General features: G+C 47.2%; 1 protein-coding gene across 1 annotated transcript in view; it reads left to right on the top strand.

Moving 5' to 3' along the window:
- LOC121271497 (SH3 and multiple ankyrin repeat domains protein 1-like) overlaps positions 1-16,427 on the top strand; it is a 389,623-nt gene that overhangs the window by 62,416 nt on the left and 310,780 nt on the right. Inside the window, 1 exon segment of the mRNA XM_041177480.1 lies at positions 2,031-2,182. Coding sequence (XP_041033414.1) covers positions 2,031-2,182 — 152 coding nt within the window.

Raw genomic sequence — 16,427 nt, 5'->3', positions numbered from 1 at the left:
TTAGTCCAGGCGGCATGAGGATCACAAGAGTTGTCATTGCGGCAGGGCTGCTACACAGACTGTCCCTCCCTCCCTCCCTCAAAGGTGGGGGGAGGGCTGAAAGAATTCCTTTTGGGTCTATCCTTCGAACGACGCTTCTTTCTCAATGGGTGCTGGGGTGTCTTCACCTCCGAATAGTTTCCCCTTGCTGGGGAAGCAGGGGAGGAGGTCCAGCAGTGACATCCCACAGCCAGACAGGTTTCAGATGAAGTACCAAGTTTATTGAGGGCCAGAGACGAAGAGGAAATGTGCTTTGAGCCCCGTGCTGTGTTTTACATTACTCATCCAGCCTCTCATTATAGATGGCAGCCTTCATTTTCAAATTTCGCAGCCTCACACATGAAGGTTGAACCAGCCCTGCTACCACGGCGACCTATGTGGGTACATGATCAACCCCCCTCCTCCGATCCCTGACCTCTCACCAGCAACTGCCACCTCCTTGACCTCTTCCCCCTTTCCCCCATTCCAATCTCCCTCACCTCCCCAGGACCACCCCCCCACCCCCCAATCGATCCCCCTCTTCTGCCACCTTCACCTCTCTCCTCTCCCCCAAAGCTTTGAGTAACGCAGCACAGCACTTTCAAACATTCAAACTGGGAGGCTGTTCACTTGAATTTGGCACCTCAGAATTTGTTTCTTTCACCCCTTCTTTAAAATGGGACTGTGGAAGGAGGGAGAGAGAGAGAGAGAGAGAGAGAAATAGAGATAGAGAGAGTGTATTCGATGGAGAAGGGAGGATATGTATCTCTGGATGTGACTCTCTTTGCCACTGTTGGGGGTGTGAAACTGCCCTTGTGATCAGGAGGGGATCCATTTCTCACTTGTGTACTGGTGTGATGCATGTGGTGGAGTTTTAACCTCAATTTTCCATGTAGTTCCAAAAAGCTGTAAATAAATTAATGACTGGGGCCCACTTCACCCAATGTATAGAGTGAACACTGAATTGAGAAATGCAAAGTTGCAGAGTAAATTCTCCCTAGGAGCTGATGAAACCCTTTGCTTCTTGTATGTTTCCCTCTCTTTCTGCTTCCTGTGTGCCTCCCTCTGCCAGTTTTTGCAACTATCTGTCCTCTGCCTCTGTCTCTCTGTCTCTGATTCTCTCTCTGTCTCTTTCTCTCTGTCTCTGTCTATCTCTGTCTCTTTCTCCGTCTCTCCCTTTCTTTCTCTCTGTCTCTCTCCCTCTCTCTCTGATTTGCTTTTTTATTTATTTTTCTACAGCTCCATCAGTCTCTTTGTCTTTCTCTTTCCTTAATTCAGTTTGACAGTTTCTGCCTTGCCTTTTGCTTATCATTTTTTGCTGGTTTCTTTATCTGTCTTTGTCTGTCCTGTCTCCCTTTTCTCTCTGTTTTATCTCTGTCTCCCCCGCTGACTGTATCCCTCCGTTGTCTGTCTCCGCCTGCTGTCTGTCCACCCCCACTGACTGTGTCCCCACCGCTGCCTGTCTCCCCCTCTCTGTCTCCCCCATTGCCTGTCTTCCCTCCACCCTCTGTCTTCCCCCGCTCTCTCTGTCTCCCCCTCTCTCTGTCTCTCCCTCTCTCTGTCTCCTCCCTCTCTTTGCCTCCCCCCTCTCTGTCTCTCCATCTCTCTGTTCCCCACTCTCTGTCTCCCCCCTCTCCATCCCTCCCCCTCACCATCTCTCCTGGCTCTGTCTCCCCTGCTCACCCTTCTGTCTGTCTCCCCATCTCTCTCCCTCCTCCTCTCTCTGTCTCCCATTCTCTGTCTCCCACTCTCTCTCTTTCTGCCCCCTCCCTCTCTGTCTCCCCCTCTCTCCCTATCTCTCTTTCTGCCCCTCTCTCTATCTGCCTGTGGCTCTCTCTGCTCTATCTGCACAAATAAACATGTGTAATAAGGTGAGACTTCCCTCAGTTCCCCACTTTGAGTGAGAACCAGGGGTTTTGACTCCTGCTGTCATCTGTGGGTTTTAAAGCAATGTCCATCCCCTTGAGGAGCTGGAGGCTGCCCTGGAGACTGACATCTATCTTTGTTTACAGCTCCGCAGTCAGTAACGCGGCTGGAACACTGGGCTGGAGGCCGAAACGCAAGCTGTACAGTGCTGTACCTGGCAGGGTGTTTGTGGTGGTGAAATCGTACCAGCCACAGGGAGACGATGAAATTCAACTCAACAAGGGTGAAAAAGTCAAAGGTTTGTGTGGGCGAGAGAAGTGAACCTTGGTTAAATATATTGTGGCACAAGAACATTGGAGTGGAGGAACAGGAGAAGGCCATTCAGCCCCTCGAGCTTATTCCACCATTCATTGAACCCATGGCTGATCTAACTCCATATACCTGCAGCCCACTTGACTGGCCATCTACAAACATTCGCTCCCTCCACCACTAACAAACAGTAGCAGCAGTGTGTACTGTCTACAAGATGCACTGCAGGAACTCACCAAAACTCCTTAGACAGCAACTTCCAAACCTACGACCACTACCATCTTGAACGACAAGGGCAGCAGATAGATGGGAACACCACCACCTGCAAGTTCCCCTCTAAGCCACTCACCATCCCGACTTGGAAACATATCGGCCGTTCCTTCACTGTCGCTGGGTCAAAATCCTGGGACAGAATTCTTAGGTTGGCATGTGGCCATGTGCCCGATCCGATCAGGTGCCAAATTTTATCATGTTGAGGTGACTGATTGTGATGCATGGACATTTTTTTCATGATTTTTAAATCTTTATTCATCGGTTTTAAAGTCTCCAGCTCCTGAGGCAGATCCCTGCCTTCGGGGAGCCTTCATTCTATGCTCGCCCATGCTTATGTCAGCGCCCATCCTCCTCCCATCCCTCCCCCCGGCAGCGCTAAGCATGTTGGCATGCTTCAGGCTGGCTGGGCGTTAATTGGCCAGCCAGCGTCAAATCGTGGTCAGAGGTCCATTCCCCGGCATTTCCTGGGCCTGCCAATCATGCCCGCATGCTAACCTAAACAATGCTGCCCCTGGATCTCCCTCCCTAACAGCACTGTGGGTGTACCGACACCACATGGACTGCAGCGCTTCAAGAAGGCAGCTCACTCACCACCTTCTCAAGGGCAATTAGGGATGGGCAACAATTGCTGGGCCAGCCAGCGATGCCCATATTCCATGAACGAATTTTTAAAAACCTGCCTTTGCTCCATGTCCCATAGCACCGTTGGTTATCAACCACAGATTTAAAATGAATAATTGCTCTAGCATCAATTGTCATTTGCGGAGGAGAGTTCCAAATTTCTGCCACTCTTTGTGTGTGAAGAAGTGTTTCCTAATTTCACTCCTGAAACGTCTGGTTCTAATTTTGACCAACTCACCGCTTAACCTTAATTTAGGGAATATAAACCTAATTCGTGTACCATATATCCTCAAATAACAGTCATCCTTGTGTATAAGTCAATGTTTTGGCTAAAAAAATGTCCAAACTCCTCCTACTTACCACCCACTCGCCGCTGAAGTCAAACTCAGCCTAATGCCAACCTACTCATTTGAAGGTGGCTGCTCAACTCCTCGTCTGCGCAGAATAATAAAAATACCTTTTTGGCTCCTTTTGTGCTAGTTTCAGGGGGGGGTTGGCAGGAACAGTCTCCCAATCGGCTGATGTACCGCTGTAAACAGCGAGCTGAAGGGGAGGGCTGGACTTCAACCCCTTCAAAATATTACTCGTGTATAAGTCGACCCCCTTCCTTTTGGCTAAGAGCGTGGTCTGAGAAACTTGACTTGTACACAAGTGGATATGGTCATCTCTCCTTAGAGCTTAACCCTTAGAATCCAGGTATCACCTAGTAAATCTACCCTGTGCTCCCTCACTTAGGTCTGGTGCCTAGAATTGTTCATGGCACTCCAGATGTGGACTAACCAGGGCTTTGTATGCATGAAGCATGATTTCTAGTCCTGCAGATATAAAAGCAAGGTACCATGCCCTAAGAGGGCATTGGCCACCATGGACCTCCGTGTTAATCTTGCTCTAGAGGCCTGGCCCATCTTCGTTGGTGGTACACTCATCCAGTTTGTGAGGCTCTTTAGAAAGGTCGCTCTTCATCTGCCTCAATCTCTTTTACCATCGATCTTTCCCGTCAGCATCAGACTTTCCAAATCATGATTTCTTATTCCGTGCCCAAGAAATTCCAACTGCCTCTTCCTGATCGTGGTCGGCCAAGTTCATTTTAGTCTCAGAGTTTACCAGCATCACTTCATTGGTGGTGTGACTTGTCCTGGATAACTTTATTATTTGTTTCAAAAACCACAACTCTGCAGCCTGAATTCTTCTCTGCAATGTTCCACTAATCGTCCAACACTTGCTTCCGTATGGCAAAATCGCATCCCGTTCCCTGTTCTGATTTTTTTCTGTACTTGTTCTGGCAGAGATCTCCGTAGCTATTCAGCTCTGATCAAATGGCAGAAATACTGATACTTTCTTTTCTGGGTGTCTCTTGTTGGAGTTCTCATTGCTCCTACTATTTCAAGCACCTCTTCATTTGCCTTATGGTCTGTGTGCTCATTTTTAGCAAATGTCTTAGCATCCACATTCCAAAGGCCTCTATTTCCTTCCACATATCTTTATTTGTTGTCCAGGTTCCTGAGGCAGACAGGAAGCTGATCGAATGTCGCACCCCCTGGGTTTCGTTCCTTGTTACAAGCTTGAGTTTTCTTGTTAACACATCCTTCATCGTCACAAAATTACTTCTGGCTATCTCTGTCCTTCCTCTGACTTTGCCATTGTGTCTGCCACCCTCTGCCCTAAATAGACAAACTGGCCTATTTTTTTGAGCCAGCATCCACCTCTTTCTCTGGGAGAGAGTTTTGTTTTTTATTTATCCGTTCGTGGGAATGTGGCCATCGCTGGCTAGGCCAGCATTTGTTGCTCCTCCCTAAAGAGATCCACACTCCTGCTACCCTTTGTGTGTGAAGGACCGTTTCCCTAATTTCTGTCCTGAATAGCCTAGCTCTGATTTTAAGGTTATGTCCCCTTGAATCCAACCCCCCCGCAACTAGCAGATTCTTTTCCCCCCCTCTAATCTCCTCCTCCACATACCTTGCCCTAAGAGGTGTTGGCGACCATGGACTTCCATTGGATTGGTCCATGATTACGCTTGGCAAAGTCCTACAGTGGTTTGCCAGTGCCTTCTGCTATATGGCTGGCCAGGAAACTCTCTCACTCCCAGCCATCAGGCCTATTGGAAGGACTTATAGGCCGATAATCAACCTGTTTGGCCACATTATGAATGCACCTTCCATGGCCATTAAATCCTGGAGTGAGATTTGAACCCCGAGCTTCTGGCCCAGAGGTAGGGACATTACCCACTGTGCCACAAGACCATTCTGCCCTGTCAAACCCTTCCAAACTCCTAAAAACCTCAATCTCCATATTCGGTGGAATACCCGGCTAGTTTTTGTGATCTCTCCTCCTAAGCTAAGTCACTGCTTCCCAAACCTTTTCTCGATGTGGCTCCCGTGTTAATGCCTCAGAAATCACCTAACCCCAGAGCGACCACTGGAGGTCGGGGGTTGGTGGGGGAAGGTGGATGGTGGGTGGGGTGGTGGTGGGGCGGTGTTGTTGAGTAGAAGTGGGGGGAGTGGGGAGGTGTTGAGGGTTTTTCAGCAGTGGGTGGAGGGGGGAGGTATTTGTTGTTTAAAAATCTGTTTTTAATTTGCCCTGAATAAAGTCCCAGATCTTATTTTACAGGCTGTGGCTGCAGCCATCGGACCCCAGGAAACAGACAATTAAGTCACACCCACCAACAGAAAAACAACACAAAAAGCTAAAGGGCTCTTGCTTTTGTCAAAACTCAGTCCAAGCTCCATGGCAACCATTGCTGCCCCTGGGGGAACCTCAAAATGTCTCCTCCTGACCCCCTTAAGGGTCATGACCCACATTTTGGGAACCCCTGCTCTAAGTTTTCTAAGACTCAAGTCAATAGCCCTTTTTTTGTGGGGGGCACATGGGTAGTAAGAGGTATGGGGCAATTTTGGGTGAATAGAGTTGAGGTATTCATCAGCTATGCTTTGATTGAATGGTAGAATAGGCCAAGAAGGGCTGAATGGTCTCCTCCTGTGGCTCAGAGAGAAACGTGCTCTTCAGGCAATGTGCTAACCTGTTTCGGGGTGACTGTGGTTAGTTTATAGTATCCTTGGTCTCTCTATTGTTTGGTGGACAGTCTAAGACTGAATTACATGACCCAAGAAGGTCTGTCTTCAAATTTCAGGTCTGTGCTGAGAGGGGATTTCAGCTAGGCCTGCCACAGGGGCCTCTGTACTGCCCCCACCTTCCCCATCTCGCCCCCACCTCCCCCAACCGCCCTAGAGTGTGGGGCAGGGTGGGTGGTAGGGGGAGGGGCAGATTGTAATGACTCATATTGGACATCAAGTGGTTCGCCATGTGATGAAGCCGCTACAGTTGAATAGTTGCCTAGAGGCACAATGGACTGAATGGCTTTCTTCTGTGCATTAAGATTCAATGACATAGGACTAATTGGATTGCCGTTTCAAAGGGCCAGCATTGAAATCAATGGGCTGAATGGCCTCCTCTTCTGTGTCAGACAGTGATATACTCTCTGTGTCTAGGCTTATGTCTAGAGGAGAGGCGTTGGCGCACACTCTTAAGAGGGGTAGAGACAATCCGGAGAGAAAGGAGAAATTGGATGGGTTATTGGGGGTGTAGGGGTGGGGAGTTATTTGCCTGCCTCGCACTCAAGAGCTATCTCTGGCCTTAGCTTCTGTCACTGAGGAAAAGTTTCCAGTTTGAAAGCCGAGTTAGCGCTGACAGAAGGCGATTTCTGTGTTGCTGTTGACCTTGTTCTGTGCAAGTGACTGGCACAGGAAAGGCTGAATGCGGAGGGCTGGACAGCTGCTGCCAAACATTATTGAGAAGCACAGGCCACGTGTGAGTGACTGGGAGAAGACACACTCTGCTGATTGGTGGACTGAGCAAGGTGGGCAATGTGTGTCGCAGGCCCTTGCCCATCATTGTCCTCATTCCTCGTGAGTCACTATTTATAACTCTGACCTGGATCGACTGCTCATGCCTGCTGCTGGCTCTCCAGTGTCCTGTATTCAATCTCTCACTCTCTCTCTCTCTCTCTCCTTGATGTACGAGGTTGCAGTAAGAGAGTGGAGGACGCTCTTGCTCTCTTTTTTCTCTCTCTCTCTGTCTATTCCCCTTTCCTTACAATTCTGTTTTCTCTTCTCTGTTCTCTTTTTCTATCTATCTTTTCTCTGTTTTCTTGTTCTCATTCGCCGTCTTTTTTTCTCTGTCTCCCCCTCTCCTCTACTCCACTCCCTCCTCACCCTTCTCCATCTATCCAGATCCTCTGCATCTGTTTTTCCTTCTCTATCTCTATCTCTTTCAATCACCTTTATTACCTTTCAATAATCCCATTTGTCCACAGGTCCATCTCGTCCATCTGTACATTCTTTCACTCTCTCGTGCTCTTTTCCTCTTTCCCCCTACTTTATCTCTTTCTCTTCCCATTTCTCTCTATCCCTCTCTTTCACTAACCCCCTTCCCTCATTCAGTCTCTCTCTCTCTCTCTCTTTACATATTGAGTAGGAGGAGATTCGCAGTTTCCCCTTTAAAGGGTTGATTTTTCTAACAGTGCTGACCTTGGTTAAGGTTGAATGTCGGAGTTCAAACCTTCTGTGATTTTCAAAAACATTTACTTGGGACAGTTTAGAATCAGGAGATTAGAACTGAGCTCAGTATCTACATTCCATTACCTGAGAGAGAGAGAAAGTGAGGGACATCAGACCCTGCACCAATATGTTTAAAAATGATTCTTTCATGAGATGCTGGGCAGGTCCAGCATTTGTTGCCCATCCCCAATTGCCATTGAACTGATTGGTTTGCTAGGGCCATTTCAGAGAGCAGTTGAGAATCAACCACATTGCGGTGGGTCTGGAGTCACATGTAGGCCAGACCAGGTAAGGACAGCAGATTTCCTTCCCTAAAGGGCATTAGTGAACCAGATTTTTTTGATGGTCACCGTGGCTCAGCTTTTAATTCTAGGTTTTTAAATTGCATTTAAATTCCACCAGCTGCTATGGTGGAATTTGAACCTATGCCCCCAGAGGATTAACTTGGGTTTCTGGATTACTTGCCCAATGAAGCCACCATTTCCCCCACCGTATTACCCTGAGAGAGGGACGGGGACACCAATCAGTGTGCAGATATTTCCCTGAGAGAGAGGGACAGGGACACCAGTCAGTGTGCAGATATCTCCCTGAGAGAGAGGGACAGGGACACCAGTCAGTGTGCAGATATCTCCCTGAGAGAGAGGGACAGGGACACCAGTCAGTGTGCAGATATCTCCCTGAGAGAGAGAGAGAGAGAGAGAGAGAGAGGATGTGGTAGACACCAGTCCGTGTATAGTTAAGAGAAATCCCTGCATGGTCTTGCCCCTCCCTATCATTGTAACCCTCCCCAGCTTCACAACCCTCTGAGATCCCATGCTCCCCCAATTTAGGTCTCTTGAGCATCCCTGATTTTAATTGGTCCACCATTGGTGGCTATGCTGTTACCTGCTTGGACCCCATGCTCTGGAATTCCCTCACTGAATCCTCCATCTCTCTCTGCCTCTCTGTTCTCCTTTAAAACACTCGCAAAAACTGAGCTGTTTCACCAGGTTTTTGGTCACTTGCCCTAATATTACTTTACATGGTTTGATGTTAAAATTAATTCAATAACAGTCCTGTGAAACTCTTTGAAATATTTCACCATTTTAAACTTACTGTTGTTGTCCTTGGAAAGCTCCCTCTACACTGTCCCCATTAAACACTCCCAGGACAGGTACAGCACGGGGTTAGATACAGAGTAAAGCTCCCTCTACACTGTCCCCATCAAACACTCCCAGGACAGGTACAGCACGGGGTTAGATACAGAGTAAAGCTCCCTCTACACTGTCCCCATCAAACACTCCCAGGACAGGTACAGCACGGGGTTAGATACAGAGTAAAGCTGTCTCTACACTGTCCCCATCAAACACTCCCAGGACAGGTAGAGCATGGGGTGAGATAAAGAGTAAAGCTCCCTCTACACTGTCCCCATCAAACACTCCCAGGACAGGTACAGCACAGGGTTAGATACAGAGTAAAGTTCCCTCTACACTGTCCCCATCAAACACTCCCAGGACAGGTACAGCACAGGGTTAGATACAGAGTAAAACTCCCTCTACACTGTCCCCATCAAACACTCCCAGGACAGGTACAGCACGGGGTGAGATACAGAGTAAAGCTCCCTCTACACTGTCCCCATCAAACACGCCCAGGACAGGTACAGCACGGGGTTAGATACAGAGTAAAACTCCCTCTACACTGTCCCCATCAAACACTCCCAGGACAGGTACAGCACGGGGTTAGATACAGAGTAAATCTCCCTCTACACTGTCCCCATTAAACACTCCCAGGACAGGTACAGCATGGGGTGAGATACAGAGTAAAGCTCCCTCTACACTGTCCCCATTAAACACTCCCAGGACAGGTACAGCACGGGGTTAGATACAGAGTAAATCTCCCTCTACACTGTCCCCATCAAACACTCCCAGGACAGGTACAGCACGGGGTTAGATACAGAGTAAATCTCCCTCTACACTGTCCCCATCAAACACTCCCAGGACAGGTACAGCATGGGGTGAGATAAAGAGTAAAGCTTCCTCTACACTGTCCCCATCAAACACTCCCAGGGCAGGTACAGCACGGGGTTAGATACAGAGTAAAGCTCCCTCTACACTGTCCCCATCAAACACTCCCAGGGCAGGTACAGCACGGGGTTAGATACAGAGTAAAGCTCCCTGTACACTGTCCCCATCAAACACTCCCAGGGCAGGTACAGCACAGGGTTAGATACAGCGTTAAGCTCCTTCTGCAATGTCCCCATCAAACACTCCCAGGGCAGGTACAGCACGGGGTTTGATACAGTGGAAAGCTGCTTTTTCACTTTCTCCGCCTGTTTTGAAGTCTGACCCATCCAAGGTTAGTCCTGCATTTCTTTAGCTGTCTCCTGTTGAACAGCGTTTTATCTGTCAGGAGCTCTGCTGGAGGCTGTGGAGGGCTACCTGGTTTCTCTAACATTGTTATATAACCAAGAAGAGATACTTGAGAGCCACATTAATTTCCGTTTCTTTAAGGGAAAAGAAATTCCCCCATTGGTTTAGTGTCTCTACCAATCTCACTGAGCTCAGATCGGACAGTCTGGAGTCAGTAAAGGGACAAGCGTGCGAGCCTGTGTCCCATATTCTCTGGCACTGAGTATTTTCATTTATCGAGTATCTTTCATATCGTGAGGATATCTTAAAATGCTGGACAACCAAATAATGCCTTTTGAAGTGCGGAACCATCCCCCATGCCAGCATCCCTCCACGGTGAGTTCGGACACGAGACCGTGAACACAACTCGAAATGGCCATCAGGTTGGCACCCTGGTGCATTCCTGCCTCAGGCAAGAGAGCTCAAAGGTGAGGGACATGTGATAGTGGCCGGTAGATAACTCATGGGGAGACAGTGGTGATGTCACTGGACGAGTAACCCAAAGGTGATGGCACCAACCAACGTTCCCAGTGTTGGATAGGCCCCACGCTAAAGCCGGGAACGCTGGGGAGGTCATCAAACCCAGCACACCAACACCTTCCTCCTTACCAAGCTGCTGGGATGAGAAGTCCATGGCCCCAGCCGCAGGCAGTCCCCTGGAGGGGTTCCACCCTGCAAGCTGACATCCTGACTGCCGTGGCCATTCTTTATTTTTAAGGTTGCTGAACGATTCAGAGGGCACCTCCATCTTGAGGCACCGTCGTAGTTCCCTACCTGCCACAGCTGCACCCACCTCTCCCGGACGTCCAGAGAATGGGCCTTCTGATTGGTCCACCCACTTTGGGAAACCACCTGCTGTCTTTAATTGGATGACAAACGAGGAGGCAGCCTCTTAATTGGCCGCCTCCTGGAAGACTCCCTTGGCTGGTGTTCCTCTAACACGTATGTGGTTGGGACCTGGAAATAATCCCACACCTGAAATTTTTACAAGTGTAGATCATTCCACACAAAGTTTTTTCTACAGGTCCACAGTGGGAGACAGTTGCATAGCGGTAATATCAGTGAGCTAGTAATCCCAATAACCAGGTTAATTTTTTGGGCATGGGTTCAAATCCCACCATAGCAGCTATTGGAATTTAATTTCTATAAAATCTGTAATGGTGACCCCCGATTGTTGTAAAATCCCTTCTGGTTCACTGATGCCTTTTAGGGAAGGAAATCTGCCATCCTTACCTGGTCTGGCCTACATGTGATTCCAGACCCACTGCAATGTGGTTGGTTCCAAACTGCCCTCTGAAATGGCCTAGCAAGCCAAAGGGAAAATACAGACGAGCAACAAATGCTGGCGTTGCCAGCGATGACTATATCCCATACAAAAATAGACATAAGAATATAAGAAATGGGAACAGGATTAGACCATTTGGCCCCTTCAATAATATCATGGCTGATCCCCTTGTGTTTCGATTTCCACATTCCCATCTAACCCCGAGAACCTTTGATTCCCTTTCCTAATGAGAATCTATCTACCTCCTTAAAAATATCGAATGACCCCGCCTCCACCACCTCCTGAGGCAGAGAGAATTCCAAAGTCGCACAGGCCTCAGAGAAAAAATTTCTCCTCATCTCTGCCCTAAAAGGGCGACCCCTAATTTTAAAACAGTGCCCCCTAGTTCTGGACTCAACCGTAAGAGGAAACATCTTTTCTACGTCCACCTTGTCAAGACCATTCAGGACCTTGTACACTTCAATCAAATCACCCCTCGTTCCTCTAAACTCCAAAGGAAACAAGCCCAGTCTGTCTGACCTTTCCTCATAAGACAACCCACTCATTCCAGGTATCAATCTAGTAAACCTCCTCTGAACCACCTCCAATGTATTTACATCCTTCCTTAAATAAGGAGACCAAAACTGTACACAGTATTCGAGGTGTAGTCTCACCAATTCCCTGTATAACTGAAGCATAACATCCTTACTTTTATGTTCAATCCCTCTTATAATAAAGGATAGTATTCCATTAGCCTTCTTAATCACTTGCTGTACCTGCATACTAACTTTTTGTGACCTATGTACTAGAACGCCTAGATCCCTCTGCACCTCAGAATTATGCAGCCGTTTTCCATTTAAGTAACACCCTGCTTTTTTGTTCTTCCTGCCGGAGTGAACAGCTTCACATTTTCCCATATTAAACTCCATTTGCTAGATCTTTGCCCACTCACTCAACCTGTCTATATCCATCTGCAACCTCCTCATGTCCTCTTCACAACATACTTTCCCACCTATCTTTGTGTAATCTGCAAATTTAGCTACCATGTCTTCACTCCCCTCATCTAAGTCATTGACGTAAACCAAAAAAAGTTGAGGCCTCAGTACAGACCCCAATGGGATGCCACTGGTCACATCCTGCCAATCAGAAAAAGACCCATTTATGCGCACTCTCTGCTTTCTGCCAGCCAGCCAATCTTCTATCCATGCTAATATGTTACCCACTACACCATGCGCTTTTATTTTCCGTTATAATCTTTGATGTGGCTCCTTATCAAATGCCTTCTAGAAATCCAAGTACAGCACTTCTACAGACTCCCCTTTACCCACGTGTTACTCCTTCAAAAATCTACAGTAAATTGGCTAAACATGATTTTCCTTTCCCGATTGCCTTGAGCTCTTCTATGTGCCCAGCTATAACCTCCTTAATGATCAATTCTAACAACTTTCCCACAACAGACGTCAAGCTAACTGGCCTATAGTTTCCTGCCTCCCTCCCTTCTTGAGCGGGGTTATATTTGCTACTTTCCAATTTGATGGAATCTTTGCAGAATCTAGCGAATTTTGGAAAATTAACATCAGCATGTTGACAATCTAATTAGCCACCTTGTGCACAGCAGGATTCCACCATGAGTAATGAGACAAGCAACCAGTGAAGCAGTTTTACCAGTGTTGGTTAGGAAGGTGAATAGTGCCATAGGATCTTTTACAACTTTGCATTTGTACAGCGCCTTTTATGTAGTAAAATGCCCCTAGGCATTTCACAGGAGTGTAACCAGCCAAAAATTGACACTGAGCTAAAGAAGGAAATATTAGAATAGTGGACTAACAGACTTGGTCAAAGACGTAGGTTGCGAAGAACATCTTTAAGGATGAGTGATGTGGAGAGGCTAAGGGAGGGAATTCCAGAACGTGGGGCCTAGACAGCTGAAGACGTGGCAACCAATGGTGGAATGAAGGAAATCGGGGATGTGCAAGAGGCCAGAAGTAGAGTGCAGAGATCTTGGGGTGTTGAAGGGCTGGAGGAGGTTCCAGATATAGGAAGGGGTGAAAGCATGGAGCGTTTTGATCACAAGGATAAGAATTTAAAAATCTAGATGTTGGTGGACTGAGAGCCAATGTAGGTCAGTGAGCACATGGGCGATCTGGATCTGGTGTGAGTTAGATCGGTTGCAGAGTTTTTGGAAGAGCTCACATTTATGGGGGGCGAAAAATGTCCACGCGAGAAGGTAGGCGGGGCCTCAATTTAACATCTCCCCTGAAAGATGGCACTTCTGACAGTGCAGTACTCCCTCCGCGTGGTCTAGGAGGACCAAGATTACGTGCCCAAGACCACCGAGAGGGACTTGAACCCACGACCTTCTGTCTCGGGAATGTAAATGCTACCACTTAAAACACATCAAAAATTGCTCGCTAATGTGACACCGATTTATTGACTATCTGTTTGCCGGATAATCTCCACTTCAATGTGTCGCTTGACATTGGCTGGGAAAGGGGTCTCCTGCTGGGTTTTTTTGTGTCAACTAAGATGGACAGCCTTGTGGCCTGCTCACTGACAAAGGAGATCTGCCCCGTGTGATCTACGTACTCCAATTAATCCTGCATAGCTCAGGCAGCCAGAATTCCGCCTGTGAGGCCCATTTACTTGTTCCCTTGGGGTGCTTTGTGCAAAGCGTTGGGTTGTAGAATCCCTCCCCGTTGCCCTTGGTGTTAGAATAAGCCTTCAAGCCTACATCTTCCTGTGTTGTAACAGCCATTAACCCTCTGAGATTGCCATGGCAACATTAACCCTCGGAGATTGCCATGGTAACGCTAGATTCAAACGGCCCAGCGCCACTCCCTCCATTGATCCTATCAGCACTGCCTGGAATAGTTGACAAAACCCAGCACCCCTTCATCCACCTTCAGCAACTCATGTCAGCTGAGGGCTTTTTGTTCAACTGTTGCCATGGGAACAAAGCTCATGCCAGGTGAGAAGGTCAAAATGTGGAGAAATGCTCATTTTGTGTTTCAGTTTTTAATTCATGTTATGCTTGTCTAGTTATCTCCATTTCCCTGTGAATATTTGGCTTTTTTCCACTTATTCACCAATCTCATTTCTGTCATCCTATGGTACAGTATAATATCACTATCTGACTCTCGGTCATAACCACTTATTCTGTCATTTTGTCTCCACCTCCTTTCTCTCCCTAGTCCCCCTCCCTCGCCAGCTCTATTTCTGCAGCTTCCTTTAGCTTCTATTATCTACCTTTATCCTCATCTTTTTCCCCATCTCTCAAACTAACACAACTCTCTCCTTTTCTCATCCTCCCCACCTCTGTCTTGCTATGTCTCTCAGCTCTTTATCCCCACACTCTCTCTCTCTCTCTCTCTCTGTCTCTTTTCCTGGCACACTTTCTTTTGCTGGCGATTGGCTCACATTCTTACCTGGTGCGCGGTCCATATACCCGTCTCGCTCTTCTTTTTACCTCTTCCCCTGCCTTTCACTTCCCTCCCTCATATCATTGTCTCTGCCTCTTTCCTTCTCTACCTCATCTCTGCCTCCTTTCTTCCCACTCTTTTTCTCTCTCTTGCTCCCTGCCTCCCCCTTTTTGTCTCTCCCTACCCCTACTCTGCAGGGTGGCTGAGCAGGCCACACCTACCTCCCAGAGTCCTAGTCATGGGCACGCACAGGCCACTCATGGACCCAATGAAGCACTGTGGAGGCATCAGAGATACCCTCCTTTAACTGAGATGATAATCTGAAGCCCTATTTGTCTATTCCAATGATTCAGGTGGTTGTTGTGCCACCATTTAAAGAAAAATAGGCCGTGACTGCGTCTAAAAGGGTTAAATTATGGGGGCGTTGTACAGACTAGGCTTGTATTCATTCCCTCGTGTATCAATGATTGAGTGGTGGTCTAACTGGTGTATAAGACATTTAAAACATTAGCCAGAAATACAACTACTGATTGGAGGTGGGGGTGGGGTAGGGGCGAGCCTTAAATAAGGAGGCATAAAATTACAGCCAGTTTATGCACAGCAAGCTCCCACAAATAGCAATGTGATAATGACTAGATCATCTATTTCAGTGATGTTGGTTTAAAGATAGTTTGCCTGCTCGCCTTCAAAACGGCAGCCAAGGGATCTTTCACATCCTTCTGATAGAACAGACAAGGCCTCAGTTTAACAACTCGCCTCAAAGACAGCATTATCAACAGTGCAGCACTCCCCCAGCACTGCACTTGTGGCCACCTGGATTTGTGAACTGAAACCTCTAGAGTGGGATTTGAACCCACAAACTCAATGACAAAGTGCTAGCAACTGAGCCTCAGCTAGTACAAGTAGAGGAAGACTATATTGATGCACTTGTTCTGTGACCTATCTAATCAGTTTTAACCACATTCGCATTTTTAAAATATATTTTAATACACACAACAGAAGCACAGCAGTAAAAATCTCACATCTGGAAAGTTTTCAAAGTTAGTAGCTCTGTATTTAGCACTGAAATAATGTTCAATTGGAATGGTTAGCAAGAGAATGTCAGAGACATTGGTAAAACTCTACTGTCACATTGAGAGACAGGGCACTTCCTCATATAGCAGTAGCGGAGACATTGTGAAAAAATTATAGGGGAACATCTTACTTAGGTATGTGAGTACAAAGGTAGAGAGAGAGAGAGAGACCACACAATCAGTACATAGATAAAAGGATGAAATGGTGGAAGTTCAGGGGCGATGTCAGGAAACATTTTTTCACACAAAGGATAGTGGAAATCTGGAACTCTCTCTCCCAAAAATGCTGTTGAGGCTATGGGATTAATTGAAAATTTAAAAACTGACATTGATAGATTATGGTTAGGTAAGCCTTATAAATTTACGGAACCAAGACCTGCAGTTGGAGTTAAAATACAGACCAGCCATGATTTAACCAAATGGCAGAACAGGCTTGAGGGGCTGAATAGCCTCCTCCTGTCCCTATAACATTCTGAGAACTCATTGGTGCCCAGCGCAATATTCCTCTTCAATCGATACCATCAAAAACCAGATTGGATATGTTCAGTCGTTCGAGAAGACAGAACTTAAATATCGCTGAAAAGAGAGACATGTTGCTGAAGCTTTTCATCTTGTACTCATCAGGACAAATGCTAGAATGCTAA

The sequence above is a fragment of the Carcharodon carcharias genome, chromosome 31, assembly GCF_017639515.1.
Source record: "Carcharodon carcharias isolate sCarCar2 chromosome 31, sCarCar2.pri, whole genome shotgun sequence".
Taxonomy (NCBI): Eukaryota; Metazoa; Chordata; class Chondrichthyes; order Lamniformes; family Lamnidae; genus Carcharodon; species Carcharodon carcharias.
This window is presented reverse-complemented; position numbering and strand designations above follow the sequence as displayed.